This window comes from Artemia sp. Qi Xiang Cuo, chromosome 4 (genome assembly GCF_049724085.1).
Source record: "Artemia sp. Qi Xiang Cuo chromosome 4, ASM4972408v1, whole genome shotgun sequence".
Classification (NCBI taxonomy): Eukaryota; Metazoa; Arthropoda; class Branchiopoda; order Anostraca; family Artemiidae; genus Artemia; species Artemia sp. Qi Xiang Cuo.
In genome coordinates this window covers 86,070,026-86,087,452 of record NC_142797.1, presented here as the reverse complement: position 1 = coordinate 86,087,452, position 17,427 = coordinate 86,070,026, and the positions used below count along the sequence as shown (strand labels likewise).

The window sequence follows — 17,427 nt, the reverse complement described above, 5'->3', positions numbered from 1 at the left end:
CTGAAACTTAAAGGTAAAACATCAAATTCTTAACTAAAATTAAACTAAACTTCAACTCTAACAAAAACTCTAAGCTTAGACTCTAAGCTAAAACTCTAAAATCTTAACTAAAACTTAACCAAACTACAACTTTAAGTAAAATTCTAATCAATGACTCTAAGCTAAAACTCTAAATTCTTAAATGTAACTAAAATAAACTAAATTAGAATTCTGAATAAAACTCTAAGCTAAGACTCTAAGCTAAAAACTCTAAACTCTTAACTAAAACTAAACTAAACTAGAATTATAACAAAAACTCTAATCTAAGACTCTAAGCTAAAAAAAACTCTAAACTCTTAACTAAAACTAAACCAAACTAAAACTTTAAGCTAAGACTCTAAGCTAAAAAAATCTAAACTCTTAAATAAAACTAAACTAAACTAGAACTCTAACAAAATCTCTAAGCTGAGAGTCTAAGCTAAAAAAAAACCTCTAAACTTTTAACTAAAACTAAACCAAACTAAAACTCTAAGCTAAGTCTCTAAGTTAAAACTTCAAACTCTTAACTATAACTAAGTTGTGGGTTAAAAGAATGTGTACTTCAATTTGTAAAATGGGTTTAGGACGGTCACTAAGAAAAGAAATTGTTCTGAAATACCTTTTGAAAAGTATTGCTTGGTGTTGAGCAGTCAAAAAAGCTGTAAAGTAAAGTTGTGGGTGAAAAGGATGGGAACTTCAACTTGTAAAATGGGTTTAGGAAGGACATTATGAAAAGAACTTTTTCTGAAATGCCCTTTGAAAAGTATTGCTTGGTGTTGGAGCATTCAAAAAGCTGTAAAGTAAAGTTGTGGGTGTAAAGGATGGGTGCTTCAATTTGTAAAATGGGTTTAGGAGGGACATTAAGAAAAGAACTTGCTCTGAAATGCCATTGAAAAGTATTGCTTGGTGTTGGAACATTCAAAAATCAGTATAGTAAAGTTGTGGGTGAAATGGATGGGTACTTCAACTTGTAAAATGGGTTTAGGATGGACATTAAGAAAATAGTTTGTTCTGAAAAGATATAATAAAGCCATAAAGAAGTATTAAAAAAAGGGGGCTCAGGGGCCTTTGGGGCACCGGGGGTCCTTTGGGGGTCTGGGGGGCCCTTTATTGCCGGGTGGCCCTTTGGGAGCCCTGTGGACCTTTGGGGACTGGGGGAGGGCCTTTGGGGGTCCGGGGAGGGCCTTTGGGGGTCTGGGGAGGGCCTTTGGGGGTCTGGGGGGGCACTTGAGGGTCGATTGGTCCTTTGGGAGCCCGGTGGAACTTTGGGGACCGGGGGAGAGCCTTTGGGGGTCCGGGGGCCCTTTGGGAGCCTGGTGGTCTTTTGGGCGCCCGGGGGACGTTGGGGGCCGGGGGGGCTGCCTTGGGGGGGGGGGGGGGGTATGAGGAGCCTTTGGGGTTGGGGTAGGGGACCTCACGACACTGTTAAAATACAACTTGTGTATTATAACGACCACAGGGTTTTACCCTCAAATTCTCTTCTAAAATCATCTTTTAAATCATCTTTTTAAATGTCTCTTACTGTTTCGCCAAAATAATTCCCTATAATGGCTAAAATGGTTTCGCCCAAATAATCCCTAAACGTAATTTCAGCGAGTTCCTTTTGTTTTTGGCATCCCTGTGCTTTTCACATTTGAAATTACAAAGAAACCTTTTCGCGCGCTAATCACTTCAGCGCTAAGATCAAAACATTCGCTCAGAAACGATTCTCTTTAGAAACAACAAATTAATTCCCCTTTCGTGAATTAATAATTCCCCTTAGAAACAACAAATTAATTCCCCTTTCGTGTCAAATCAATCAATCATGACATCTTCTGTCAGACACTATTAAATTTTGCCCGGAAACAATTTGATTAATGACTGTCAGCACAGCTGTCCCACTTTGATTAACCACGTGTTCTCCCTTGACGTTCGCTGGGAGCTTGCCCAAAACAACAACAACAACAAATACTCTTTCTGGATCATAACATTCTTCCCAGGCACTTGGCCAAAGACAACAAATACTCTTTCCTAGATCTTAACATTCTCCCATAGCGGACACTTGGCCAAAAACACACCTGGAGAAAGAGACCTTGGAGAAAGAGGTCATTGACACTGTCCCCATTAAACTATGTAAAAAAGTTGTAGGTGGTAGCAGGGGTGAATCGTGGGAGTAGCACCTCCCTCTCTACTGAAGTCGTAGAATTTTAATGAATATCACACCATCAGATTCAGCGTATTAAAGAACCCTACTCTAGAGGTTTCAAGCTCCTATCTGCAAAAATGTGGAATTTTGTAATTTTTGCCTGAAGAAAGATCACGAATGCGTGTTTATTTATTTTTTTTCCCCCAGGGATGATCGTATCAACCTAGTGGGCCTAGAATGTCAGGAGAGGGCTTATTCTAACGGAAATGGAACGTCCTAGTGTTCTTTTTAAGTGACCAGAAAATGGAGGGTAACTAGGCCCCCTCCCACGCCACTTTTTTCCCAAAATCGTACAATTAAAATTTTAAGTTGGCTATTTTGTTCAGCATAGTTCAAGGGCTGAATAACTATGTCTTCAGAGAAAACATGACTCCCAGAGCCCCTGGGGAAAGGTCTTTAAGTTATAAAATTTGCCCATTGTTTACGTATAGTATTTATTATTGGGAAGTATGCATACATTTTTCGCCTTGGGAGGGGAGGACGAATTTTCTGCTGGAGAGATTTTGCACGGGGAGTATTTTCCATAGAAAGGGAAGTTCCCAGGGGATGTACTTTTCAGGGAAAATTTGGCACTGGGGGAATTTATCAGAATTAATATTTCAATTTTACGCGTGAAGCTGTTAAGGGTAATTGTCCGGGATAAATTTTCGTCAGGATTGAATTGTTCAGAGAATATTTCCGTGGGGAGGGAGATTTTTCCGCGGAGGTGGAGCCATATATCTTAGCGTTATTTAAAAAACAATCAGAAATTAAATAAAAGAACAAGTTTTTTCAACAGAAAGTAAGGAGCAACATTAAAACTTAAAACGAACACAAATTTATTACGTATATGAGGGGGTTGCACCCTCCTCAACATTTCGCTTAATTTTGTCCCAATTCTTTAACGACGAGTCCTGAAACATAAGGGTCGTTTAATTAGAACAATAAGTAACTTTTTTTAAAAAATACCGAAAAACATTAGCTTGAAGAGTGAGGTTTTGAGGAGGAAGCAACCCCCATCATATACGTAATAATTTCTGTTTGTTTTAGTGTTGCTCCTTACGTTCAGTTGAAAAAACTTGTTTTTTTTTTATTTAATATATGTTTGAAACGATTATATTTATTTTTATTTAATATATTTTAGTGCCGGAGGAGTTCGTCAGGAAGGATGCAAACTTTGTTTGCTGACCACGTACCACTGGATATGGGGCTTAATCCCCTAAATAATCGCTCCGAACAGAGCTGCCCCAACCTCATGGGCACGGGTGGAGCCCACCCCAGGGTCTCTCAGTGCCCAGGATTTCCCTGGTGTCAATCAGAACCCAGGCCTAGGGACGGTTGGGCTTGCGACCCTCCTCCTGAAAACAATTGCAATGAAAAGAAATGTTACTCAAGCCTCGGATCCTATTCATTTTAATTCCTTACGACCTCGGCACGTCCCCGGACATCTTTTGAACCTTGCTGACCAAGGTGGGCTTAGAATAGCCACCTGGAATGTTTTAACCATGAATAACCCTGGATCCAAAGACTTTCTAAGGCTTGAGATGTTGAGATGTGGGATTGACATACTTGGAATGACAGAAACCCACTTGACGGGATCAGGCGACGAAGAAATCGCCAGTTCTGATCACAGGATGATTTGGTCAGGCCAAAATTCTAGTAGAAGCAGTGGCGTAGGCCTGCTTCTAAACAAGAAGGCAAAGAAATGCCTCATATCCCACAACCCAATATCAGATAGACTACTCACTTCCCGCTTCAACCACAAACACGGGAAGATGACGATTGTTGTGTGCTACGCACCAACGAACATCTCTCCAACGGATGAGAAAGACAAATTCTACTTGGCTCTGACAGCTCCTCTCTCTCGGATTTCCCCCCATGATGTTTTGGTCGTGGTAGGCAACTTCAGTGCAACTGTATCTGACCCCAGCGGAGCTTTTAAATCTGCAATTGGTCCAGTTACCCCTGATTCTTTGAACGGAAATGGGACCAGACTCCTCCAGCTGTGCGCCATGCACAAACTGGTCATTACAAACACCCTGTTTCACAGGAAAGACATTCATAAGTCAACATGGTATAGCAATGACAGGCGCACGTGAAAGATGATCAACTATATTATAGTCAACCAAAGATGGCGGTCATCAGTCACAAACTGTGGAACCTATCGCTGTGCCGAGATCGGGAATACTGACCATAGATTAGTTGCTGCGAACTTCCGTCTACGACTCAAAGCCCAGCCTATAGAACGTCGCCAACCAAAGTTGGACACTCAGAAACTAAAAACCGAGGAATTCCGCCAAAAGTATTTAGTTGAAGTCCAGAACAGATTTGAATGCCTGAATACCCTTGTTGACCCGGACACGTTTTGGCAGACGTACAAAACAATATATTAGAGGTGGCCACTGAGACCGTCGGTCGAAAGATGTACTCAAAAAAGCCCTGGCTGTCGCAAGAAGCTTTGCGAATCATTGAGCAACGCAGAAAAGCGCGGCTGGCCGGAGATATGCCCTCCTACAGACGGTTAAACGGGGTCAGGAACAAACATATCTACCGAGACAAGCAACAATTTGTTAACAAATAAGCTGATGAGTTAAAAGACGCAGCACGAAAAGGTGACGTTATGTCACTTTTCAGGCATGTCAGAGACCTAAGCAAGAAGAAACCTCCATAGATAAGAGGAGCTGAATCCACCTCCAGTGTAATGCTCAAAGATAAAACAACGTAGGTTGATCGATGGAAGGAGAATTTCACAAAGCTGCTGAACGCCAACTGAGTCGACGTCAATCCAGACCTAGTCGCATCCGCTGAGCAAATAACAAGCGAAAATCTCCCAGAGCCTGAGCCTCCCTCTGTAGAAGAGATACAGAATGCTCTGAGGAGAATGAAAAACAACAAAGCACCAGGAACCTGCGGGATCACCGTAGAGCTGCTAAAATTCGCAGGACCACCGATGCTACTATGGCTGCACATGCTGTTTTCCCTCGTTTGGACAACAGAACTGATTCCACAAGAATGGAAGGAAAGGATAATCCTCCCTCTATGGAAGCGTAAAGGTAGTCAAAGTGATTGCTCCAACTACAGAGGAATCACCCTCCTGTTGGTTCTCGGCAAATTATTTGCCATAACTTTGATAGATAGAAGTACCCAGCTAATCCGTAAGTGTCGCTGGATTCAGCAAGCAGGTTTCATGCCAAACAGATCCACGACCGAGCAGATCTTCACCGTACGCCAGGTCATCGAGAAAGCTCGTGAGTTCCAGCGTACAGCATACCTCGCCTTTGCTGACTTTAAAGCAGCCTTCGAATCGGTTGACCGTGAGTCTCTGGCTGATACTAGAACGGACAGGTCTCCCGGACAAATACTGTCGCCTGTTCAAGGCGCTCTACACTGGTACAAAAAGCTCCGTCCAGGTTAATGGTCGTCGAAGCTCACTGTTCGAAATAAATACCGGTGTACGGCAAGGTTGTGCTGCTGCTCCTGAACTGTTCAACGCTGTGATTGATTATGTCATGGATCGAACCACGAACCGGCTCCCCTTCGGGCTAAGGTATGGCAACAGAGTGTTAGCCGATTGCGACTTCGCTGATGATATTGCTCTGATATGCACTTCTGCTGCTGAACTCGAAGAAGCCCTCAACACACTGTTGGAAGAAGCCCTGAAAGTTGAACTACATATTAGCTGGCAGAAAACAAAAATAATGATCGTTGACTCCGCAGGTAACACCACCAACTCACCAGCATTCAACGTATCAGGGTACACCGTCGAGGTTGTCAAGTCTTTCACCTACCTTGGATCTGTCATCCCGAAAAACGGCTCAGTCGAAACTGAAGTTCAGTCGCGCATCGGAAAAGCTGCATCAATTATGGCACGACTATGCCGTTCAGTGTGGTGAAAGCCCAACATCAGCCGAAAAACAAAAATGCGGATCTACAACACCACCGTAGCCCAAGTCCTTATCTACGGTGCTGAGACCTGGCCGGCTGCTGCTTCTGCTCGTGATGCCATAGACGTGGCCCAAACAAAGTTCTTGAGACGTATTGAAGGGATTAGATGGGACGACTTCGTCTCAAACACCCGACTGCTGGCACTAACAGATCAGACCCCCAACTCTCGTCAGGTCACTGCAGGAACCCTACGGTGGTTCGGCCATTTGGTCCGCATGCCAGCAGAAACACCCGCTAGCACTCTCTTCAATTTTTATCCCCCTGCGCATGGCTGGAAGCGCTCCCGCGGAAGGCCCCGGTTCAGATGGAGGGACAGCCTCACCCAGTACCTCTCAAAGATCGGCACTGATATACAAGAAGCAGTCACGCTTGCACAAGAACGTTCCGAATGGAGGCGAAGAGTCACGTGTCTCTCTACGCTGGACCACCAGCAGGAACATTAAGTCAAGTAAGTCAAGTCAATTTGAAACGAATATGTCACTAAACAGTAGCAAAGTGTCTAAGCCTGAGAAGCTATGGGAATAGTTTTTTAGCGTTATAATTTGATTAAATTACTCAGACTTCTTCTTTATTAATATTTTGTCCCTTTTCTGGCAAAAATATTCATGTTGTGGCACAAAATGATACAAATTGGTACTTTGCTGCGGCGCGATCTCTCTTCTATTAATAAAAAAGTACACTGTAGCTTTAGATTTACATTCAAATGAACTCTTTTTTGTTATTCATGACTATTCGTTTGATTCAATCACCCTGTAAAATGAAATATTCATTTGTCACCATTGTTCTCGCTAAAAAGTTAAAAATTTCCTACTTGCCTGGATAGGGGCTTGTAACTTCAGTTTCAGGGTTGACAGATGTGCTGGCATCTATTATTTTATTAAACCTCTATTTAACAGTGTTGCCCCCTTTTTCTGAAAATATGTGAATATGTATTTTGGGCGGGGAATTATTCCTTTTATAATAAACACAAGGATTTATAGCTTGTTTCACATTACGGTCTTCCTTAGATTGAAGAAACATCTGGGATGAATTTTCATGTTCCCATTGTAATGGCCCAATGATACATGTCCAAATAGACTTGTGTCAGAGAGAGTCTACCAGGGCTTCCACTATTCCCGAATTTTCGGGGATTTCCCCGAAAATCTATGTGTCTCCCCGAAAAAAATAGGTTCCCCGAAATTTCCCGAAAATTGCTAAACCACGGTGTCACCCCTAGTGACTATCCCTAGCAAACACTTCTTTACATACCATAATTTTTCACTACTCTCTTGTTCGTTAATTTTCGTCTCCTGTGTTACTTTGCATAAAAATCAGATAGATACAGTATAAGTATAGACGGTTCTTTATATGTTCACAAAAGTATCATTTTCCTGCATTTAGATTAAACAATTTCGAAAACAGTGTTCCAAATTCTATAACATCATTTCTTACATTTAAATCATTCGTGGTCAAGACAATCTTGACAAAATTAGCCAAGAACTATACTTGAAGTTGTTTAACGGAACGCTCAGTGGGATTTTTGGGTTTTGAAATTAAACTTTTAAACAAAAAGAATTGTTATGAAAGCCGAATCATACGTCAAATATTTTTTTTGTTATTTTTGGTTTTTCACATAACATATTAATGTTTAATACTTAACGATTGAACGTATAATATATTGAAGGAATTGATCTTTTTGCCGGGAATTCTTACCATTAAAATTTTTGTTTCATTCGGTGTGAAAAATTTAAGTTCTTTTCTTTTTATCTGAGAATTGTATATGTCTTACCACCTTTTATCCTCAAACGTATTCACACAGCACTCCCCTCACAATTATTATTCTGATCACTTCACCCATGTAGTATTTTCAGTGGACTTAATATTTTAAACAGCAGTTTTAGGATCTTTTTACGCTTTTGCAAAACTGTTAGTAAGGCGAAGGAAACTTTACAGAAATTATATTCTGCTCAAATTAGGGATAGCCTATTAAGTCTGTTTAAATATCTAGCCCTACCTTTACAACTTCTAATACTTGAACAATTAGTAACCCCGTATGGAGGCTAATTCTGAGATAGAAACAAAAGAATTTAAAGAAATTATGGTATAATTTATTTCTTCTTAAGAACTAGCCCTAAATACAATCTTCTTGCCATAAGAAATGTACCACCCCTCCCCCTCCTATTGAGGCAAAATTTAGCTTTAGACTATGTACAAGGTCGGGGAATAGGGTATTTAAACGGAAGTAACCCCAAAAATATTATTTGTAAGAAAATTTATATTATAGCTTAAAGTAAAAATTTGTTTATTTGGCTCATATTGTTTTCTTGTAAAGTTTTATATTATTTTCGGACTTATATATCACGAACTGTTAGTTAATAATGGCAAATAATGTTAGTGCGAAGAAAAAGAATAAGTAACTTTTATATGATTTATAGCCTACAGGTATTATTTCCAGGCATTAGATGGGCTGATATAAAAATGAGACTGCAATAAGTACTATATTTGGAACATGGATGGCCAGAGGGCTGGTGGGAGGGTTGGGGGTTAATCGGTGACTATATAGTAATTATGAGGTAACGAAAAGAAAGGAGCGTATAGTAGAAACAAACAATGAAAAAAAAATATGTTCCGAGGGGGTATTTTCCGCAGGGGGGGGGTGTATATTTTCCAAGGGTATTTTTTGCGGGGGTGCTTTCCACGGGGAGTATTTTCTGTGGGGAGTGTTTTTTTTTGTGGGTGGGGAGGGTATTTTCTGTTTTTTCCGCGGTTTTTTTGAGGGGGGGGGGGTAAATACCTTAGAAGCAGCATGACAAACTAATAAGGTGCCAATTGTCGTCAAAATTTCTTTTTTAATTTAAGTTTAAACTTACTTGTTTAAACTAATTTAGTTCTTATTTGTTTTAAGTTTTAATGTTGTCCTACCTATAGGCTGAATTCTGTCTATTTAATTTACCTATCTAGAAACCACAAACAATAATTGTTTTTGTTTTTAAATATTATTAATGAATTACTGAGATTAATGACTTAATCAAAAAATTGCTACTTGTGCTTACAGTTGTATTTACAAAACAATTTTGGAGTTTTTCCGCAATATCAGCAATAAGCGTTTTCAGCTGTGGGTTTCAATCCCGTGCTCTGGCTCTAAAACCTATTCTATAAAAGGCTTGATTTACTACGCGGATCCAAGCCCTACTTGAGCCTGAAAACGACGCTAAAACCGATTTTGGCTCCCAAGCTTTCACAACGAAATTCCATTTTGTTTTCCCCCGAAAATTCCCTGAATCTTGAAGACTTGTCCCCGAAAACTCCCCGAATTTTTAAGACTTCTCCTCGAATTTTAATATTCAAGAGTGGAAGCCCTGGAGTCTATATAGCATTAAAAATAAAATTAAAATTCGATAACGTGGATTAATCACATTAATTTCTAGAAGTAAAAATATAGACTGTGTAGCTTTTATAATATTGTAGCATCTGTGAAAGCTCGAAAATAAAGTCAGCTTCTATGAATTCAATTAATATTCCTGCTTAGCGGAAAGCTGTCAGACCAATGTCTATGCATTGGCAAGAACATACCTTTTATTTAAAAGGAATCCCTTAAATATCACATTGAAGAAAAACAAATCCCCTAGTTCAATTTAAATTCACGGTAATTTCTTGGAATTATGGTATGTCTTCTTAAAAGTCCTCAAAAAATCACTTTTTAATATTGTCAGTAGCGGATGAGCTAAGAAGAATATCCAGATTATTATCAATTATTCTGAATTAAAAATTAAACCGTTTTCCTTAGCTTATTTATCACAAATATATCAACAATTTCTTAATATTAGTCACTGTGCCAGGTGATTACTAAGGGAGCTGGCATGCGTCAATATATATTCAAAACTGTATATTCAAATATATTCAATATATATTGATTATTCAATATGTATTCAAAAGGGAGCTGGCATGCGTCAATATACTTTCTAACCTATGCCTTATAATAAATAACCACGTTAAGAAAGAAAACAAAATTCAGGGTTAATAGATAAACTAAATAAATGCACAAAACAAAACAACAAGCGATGAAAGATACGAAAATAAATTCCAAGATAAAAATAATTCGAATGTAAATAATCACTTTCTCTGAACCGCTAAAAAATAAATTAAAACCGTTTTTTTTTAATCCACTTTAAAACCAAATTTAGGTGTTCTGCCACCCAAATCCTCATTAGTAATACAGTCCATACGCCAGGACCTAAGTACTTGATCGAGAAACCAAACCTATTGCTAATCCATTGCTCTACAAAAAAATGGTCGCAACTCTCTGCATCACACTTTAGGATCACATCACGCTACTCGTGGAACTCACTGTTAGAACAGAAACCAAAAACAAAAAACACGAAATGTTACTTCGTGAGAATTATTTTTTTCTTGCGATATTTCGGCAGTTTAGAAAAACTTTATTTTTACAGTTAAAAGATCTATTTGCTAGACTGGGAGAAATAATAACGGAAGCACTAGTGGAAAATGTTCTTGGTAGTAGGTTTGTAGTGTCAAGTTTGAACTACCACTGCAACAGTTTTTGAGCAAGCCGTGAATCTAGTAATTATTTCTAACTTGTGAGCCGATACTTTATGACATGAATAATATATGACATGAATATGAACGTGAATATGACATGAACGGTACTTTATGACACTAATGACATGAATAATGACGTGACATGAACTATGACATCAAAGCGCTCTATAACCATAATCCGCAATTAATCCGCCAGTTTTGAGTTAAATTGATGGAAGCAACGCTAATTCATAAAAAGTTCAATTTTTACGTAGATGTCTACGAAAGTATTTACGATAGATAGCGTATAAGCTCTGGTGATGTTGTCATTTTTGAAACGTCATTGTTGACGACGGTGACATTTTTTAAACACTGAATGTAAGCAATCGAGAAGTGTTTAATGAAAAGATTAGGGGGTCTTAATGGCTAAAGAGAACCTAGGCAGACATTTTCAATTGTTCCCGTCCTCCACAGAAAATTGTCAAGAAGGCTTAATATCAAAATCTAAACTGGAAAGGAACACTGCAAAACGTACAAGGATTAAAATCTTGCAGGACGTTGCGAGGGAAGGGCTGTGGAATATAAGTGTAAAGAAAATATATACAAGAAGCTATTTTCTAGCTAGTAAGGATAAACTGCTAGTTGAAGTGTGTCACCAAACGATGTAGATCGACTGATAACACAACCTTGGTTCCAACTCAACTAATGTAGGTGATGTGTTCTGAGCTGTTCCGCCTTATTTTTCTTATAATCATTTTTTTTGACATTATAATACTATTTGTGTAATAACTTAACCTTTATTCAACAGGTAAGTTAGAAATTGTTTTATTTTCCCCAAAAGCCTGACTGGATGTCCAAGGATTAGAAGATAAAGAAGAGCCCGATTCACGAAAGCAAAAAACTGGGTAAATCCTTTTGACATAACAGTAGTAATAAAGTTTCGTATCACGTAATGCTAAGTAGCAGAACCGGTCAGACCATCCAATTAGTTTTGACGTTGGAATTCCTGTTTTTCTTCATTAATAAAGAGCAATGCACTTTAAAACTTATCTTCTTTTGGTTTGAACTTCAGGCCTCGGCACTCGTTGAAACTATAATAGAAGAAAAATTTGGTGAACGTAAAGCATATTTAGTTAGCGAACATAGATAAATGATTCATCTTTAATGAGAAGACATGACATCATGGAAAATGCTATAGGCCTATATCATTCATTTTTCTTATTATTATATCGTATCATTTTCGCTTATTTTAATTGGAGTAAAGCAGCTTTTGTAAGCTTAAATGTACATTTATGATCAACAATTTATATTATCTATTTTCACAGAAATATTGTCATTATTAATGCAGATTTTGAGCTTAACTCACGCTTATTTTTTGTGTTGTGAGGTTTACTAACAAAAGCTAAATGTTGAAATTTAGCTTTCACGAAAATTCATTGAATTTTTGTGGAAATCGGTGTAATTGTCGCTATTTTTCATTGCCTCGCAAACGAAAGGGGGAAGAAACGGAATACATGTAATTTCAGCAACAAAAGAGAAAAAAAGTAATATTCAATCAGGTACTTATGTCTTATAGCGAACACACTCAAGTTCTTGGTCTGACTAGACCGGTTTCTTTCTGTATTTCAGTATGAACTCTGTGATACTCAGCTTAGCGTGAGAGAGATAAACTACAATATAGGTATATTTGAATTAAATATTTTATATATAGAGTTGGTATTTGATTAGGTTAGACACCATTTAATATAATGCGTCTTGGGTGGCCTGATTTCCATAATTCTCTGTTGTAGTTCCCATAATTTTGTTACTAAAAGTATTATATTTTCATCATATTTAGGTATATTTCATTAGGATTAACCAAACTTCACTTATTGAGTGTGGTGGCTATAAGACATAAGTACCTTCAATCATAAAAGCAAACTCGAGTAAATGCGCCAGTATTAACTTAGTCGAATGCGAGGTGTCTTCCATATTTTATTTTATTTTTATTTTATTTGTATAGAAGTTAGGTTGTAGAAATATGCTCATCAAATTTGAAATTAAGTTTTAGTGCGCTTTTCAAGGTCAAAAGTGACCAGAGGGCGGTCAAGGGTCTCAATTTCTCTTTTTTAGAAAAACTGGACAAAAGTCTTAAAAAAGATTTTAATAAAAATTAAAAGTTTCTTAAAACCAAGAAAATATCGGTAGATTAAACCAGTAACCGTTTTTCTACAGATGGTCGCGGATGATTTTTGAGAACCAAGGAAAAGTTTTTTTCATCGGCTTATAGAGTACAATACGCCAATTGTCTCTTATTTGAGGACATTTTTAACCCTGTTGAAACTGGTTTATAAGATTTTTCAATGTTACGTAGCAAAAGTTTCAGACCCTTACGATTCAACTTAGCTAGGTGAGCTGTAATAATTAATCTTCTTTAATTTGTTGCTTGAGGATGGATGAAAAGGATAAATCTGATCGAACATTTTCCATTTGCCTTGCTTGTTATCCAAAGGGTACCAGTGATTCGCAGAACCACAAGCTTAATCGCTTTACAAAAGAAACTGAAAATGAAAAAATAATCGCAACTCCAAATCAAAGCAAATTGCGGGGTTAAAATTTAAAAACAGCAGAATTTATTACGTCAATGGGGGGGAGGGGGCATTCACTTTCTCAACCCTCCTCTTGCGCTAAAGTCTTATAGTGTTTTATTGAAAACATTTATCAGTTTGAAGGGTGTAGTTAAAGGATAATTACAAGACTTTATTTATCCTCTGTCTTTTAAAAAATCAACCAAAAATTTCATTTTGAAGCACAATGTTGCTCTATATTTTTACTTGGGAAACTAGCTAAAAAAAAATGATTCTAAAGTGGTTCATGGTCTACAATTTAAGATATATGACCCTCGGCTTCTGTTGTGCAACTCATACATAAATGCTTAAAGTTCTTTGGATTTAATCCGGCTAAATTAGTTTGGAATTGGCAAAAATTCGAGTATGGATATTTATTGGTATGTCATAAGATCTGATTTTAAATTGTAAAATTTCTCAAAATCATAAGATCTCCCGATAAAAAACTGTGGAAACACTAAAGAAACAGCCAAATTCTTTGCCTTTCTTACATCCTGCTCACAACCCTCCTATGACATCCAATTAAAATTTTACGGTAGCTATTTTGTGAGAAAATTGTTTAAAGATCTTTCGAAAAGACAACATTTTCCCCGAAGGATTTGAAATTGAAACTTTTTTTCTGAATGGCTTGAAACTTCAAATTGTAAGCCCTGGGGTTAAGGGGACCGTATTGTACTAAAATAATTTTAATTTAAGGGTATTGGTGTCCCAGAAATATGACCCAAAAAGGGACAAAGACATTTTTTTCTGATCAGTTTGAAGCTTTTAATGAAGGCACTCTGCACCAAAAATATTGAATACAAATTGGTTCGTTCTAAAGTTCGGCGTGTAAAAGAGTCATTTTTTGTCCAGCCGACTTGGAACTTACATAAGTTCTAGGACCAATAGGATCCTTATGTTTAAAACATCCAGGGCCAAGGAAACGGGTTCCCTGAAAATGGGCCCAAAACTTACCAATCTGCTTGAAGCTATTGGAGCTCTTTTTATATGTTACCTGGACAATGATTCTTTTGAATACACTAACTGTTGTAATAACTCAGAACTTAAAAAGATTAGTTAAATAAAATGGTGGATTTACATAAGCATAAGCCAAACATTCTCTACCTGATACAGGTTGGGGTAGGTTTAGCCCCATATGAGATAAACAATCATGCAGATATCTCGTCTGCAAAGCTGAAAATACCCTTCCCTTTCACCACAATTTTAAATTAAAACACTCATTAAATAACTTCTTTTAAGTAAACAGAGGAATTAGGAGCGAAAATGAAAGCATTTTGTTTATTTTTTGCATCTTTGGTGCCTTTATTACATCCTGTGAACATATGTTTTAAGGTTCTTAATGACGATGCTATAAAAACAATGTAATAATCATTTCCCAAAATACAGTGTTAATTGTTGAAACACAGTCTTATTTTTGGTATATTAGATCACTGTCATCGAAGAAAAAAACCTTTTTAATAAAACACTGTCGAACTTACTTTGATCGATGTGATTTCCCATAATTCTTCGGTCAGTGTACACATCTCTAGCATTAACATAAACCTTATACCCCTTCTGAATTTAATATAAACTTATTGATATAAAGTTTAAATACCAGAAAATGATGCTACAGTGGGAACCTAACAGTCCTTTTCTGAAGGCAGTAGTGGCTATTGATGTTCAGTCTCATCTTTTAGGTATAAGGTCAGTCCACCCCCTTCGCTAGGGAAAAGCTTCTTTCACTGGACCCTGTTAACTTTCCTTTGGTCAAAACCTTATTCATAATTGTTTGGGTCAGTGCACGTAACGTAGCACTCACACAAACTTTATTTCATTTTAAAATACTAGAAAACTATGCTATATTGGGAATCCAACAGTCATTTTTCAAAGGTAGTGTTAGTTGTTGATGTCTGGTTACATTTTTTCAAACAGTTCACTGCAACAAACTGCAACTAAGAAGCGTCTCTACCCAATAGCAACCGAAACTCTGAAAAACGAAGTTTTGACAGCAATAGCTACATCAAAAGAATTCATATCTTACGTTGATTCAAAATACATTAAATCCTACTTTTAAATAAAAAGTAGAGGAATTAGAGGAATTAGTTTAATGTTCCCGATCAAAAATTAAAAACCTGAAAGAGTTTGCTTGATTCTCAAAAATAGGAGGAACCCCCTCCAAAAGTCATGCGATCTTAATAAAAATGGCACCATCTGATTCAGCACATTAGAAAACACTACTGTAGAGGTTTCAAAATGTGGAATTTTGCTTTTTCCACAAGAAAGGTCACTGATGCACGTTTATTTTTTTTCCCTCGGGAGATCGTATCTAACCAATGGTCATTGAAGATAGGGAGAGAGTTCTTTCGAACGGAAACAAAAAGTTCTAGGGAGCTTTTAAAATGAAGATTGGAGGGCAACTAGTCCCCCTCACACGCCCGTTTTCACACAAATGACATCCCATGAATATTTTGAGACAGCCATTGGATTCATAATAAATGAAATGTTCAATAGCTATGCCTTTGGGAACGACATGATTCCCGTAGTCCCTGGAGAAATTGCCGTAAATTACGCAATTTACCCTGAGAATTATATGGATATTTCTTTTTTTTTTGGGGGGGGGGATTTTATGCAAGGAGATTTTTCGAAAAGGAATGTTTTCCGCGGGGAAAAGTTTTCAGGAAAATTTTCCTGGAGAAATTTTAGACTAAGTGGATTTCTGGTATAATTTTGAAAAATAGTCAGAAAGTAGGCTACAGTAAGAATAACAACTTTTTTCAAAAACAATTTTCGTTTATTTAAAAATTTAATGTTGCTCCTTACTTTCAGTTGATACACCATGTTTTTTTAGGCATTAGGCCTGTCTGCTCAATTCATTAGAGAAAAGCATCTTTCATTAAACTCTGAAAAAACTCCTTTGGTCAACGTCTTATTCATAACTCTTCGGTCAGTGTACCTAAATTAGCATGAACATAAACTTTATGTCCTTTTAAAATACTAGAAAATGACGTTATAAAAAAAATTTAACAGCCAAATTTTAAAGACACTGCTGGCTGCAGGGTCACCAATATGGGAGAAAAGACAGAAGGAGCCAATTTCTCCCCATACCTTATTCCCTCTAAATTTTGAAAATAAGCTAATTATGGTGTTCTCACTAAAAAAAAGAAAGAAAATTACCCCCCCCTCGTAGATTTTGAAAAATTAAATTTTTATATTCATTTAAAAAAATGAAAAACTCCTTGCCCCCACTATATTTTCGGGAATTGGTACCCCTAGTTGATTGTTGATATTCAGTCTCATTTTTGAGATATGAGACGATATGCTCCCTTTTTCAGAGAAAAGCTCATTTTTCAAAACCTGTAAAAATGCTTTTGGTCATTGTACATAAATCAACACTAACTTAAACTTCCTGTGCCTTTTGAAATGCTAAAAAATGTTAAAATGGAATTAACAGTCACTTTTTAAAGGCAGTGTTGGCCGCTGATATCCAGGGTCATCTTTGAGGCATACCAGTAAGTTCTCTTCGCATAAAGAATCTTCTAAAATTCCTTTGAATAATGTCTTAAGCTCTTTTCATATTATATACGTAGTTTTCTATGAAAGTTGCTTTAAGTTAAGCGCAACCTTTCATACTTAAACAAGTCCTTTTACACAAGTCAAAAAACCATAAAACCATCATAACCGACGGCTAAAATAAGAGCCATTATAAGCAAAATGTTCAAGAATAAAAGATATAAAATGGGAATGGAAATTGAAGCTCTGATCAAGCTTGAAGGGCTTTGTAGGAAACTTTTATTGAAACGTTAGGAAACTTTTATCTTTGAAAACGTTTGAAATCGTTTGGAATTATCTATTGAAACGTATAGGAAACTTTAATCTTTAAAATTTGTTAGCTTTTTTTACAGGTGCTGTGTTGACTTTTTGAGAACGCAACATAAATTTACGTAGCATAAACTGATATGTAATTTGCCACGTCATTTTACGTAATGTAGCATAAAGTCCTGAATTACGCTAGTCAAAAAACACAAAAGAAAACAAACATAAACGGCTTAGTGTGAAAGCACCATTATTCAAAATTTTTTTGTTAATGTACGTAAATGACCATTAATACTAACTTTATGTCTCTTTAAAACACTAGAAAAGGATGTTGCAAATGTAAGTTGACACTTGCTTTTCTAAATGCAGAATTCCGTCTTGATA

General features: G+C 37.1%; 2 protein-coding genes across 2 annotated transcripts; both read left to right on the top strand.

The window, feature by feature from the left end:
* Window positions 1–3,687: 3,687 nt before the first annotated feature.
* LOC148953574 (protein CFDP2-like) lies at window positions 3,688–4,281 on the top strand. Its single transcript, XM_089088012.1, has one exon. It carries the CDS (start codon window positions 3,688–3,690, stop codon window positions 4,279–4,281), a length of 594 nt encoding a protein of 197 aa, XP_088944138.1.
* Window positions 4,282–6,102: 1,821 nt separating this feature from the next.
* LOC148953573 (uncharacterized) lies at window positions 6,103–15,015 on the top strand. Its single transcript, XM_089088009.1, has 2 exons — window positions 6,103–6,533; window positions 14,928–15,015. Exons 1-2 carry the CDS (start codon window positions 6,103–6,105, stop codon window positions 15,013–15,015), a joined length of 519 nt encoding a protein of 172 aa, XP_088944135.1.
* Window positions 15,016–17,427: the final 2,412 nt, after the last annotated feature.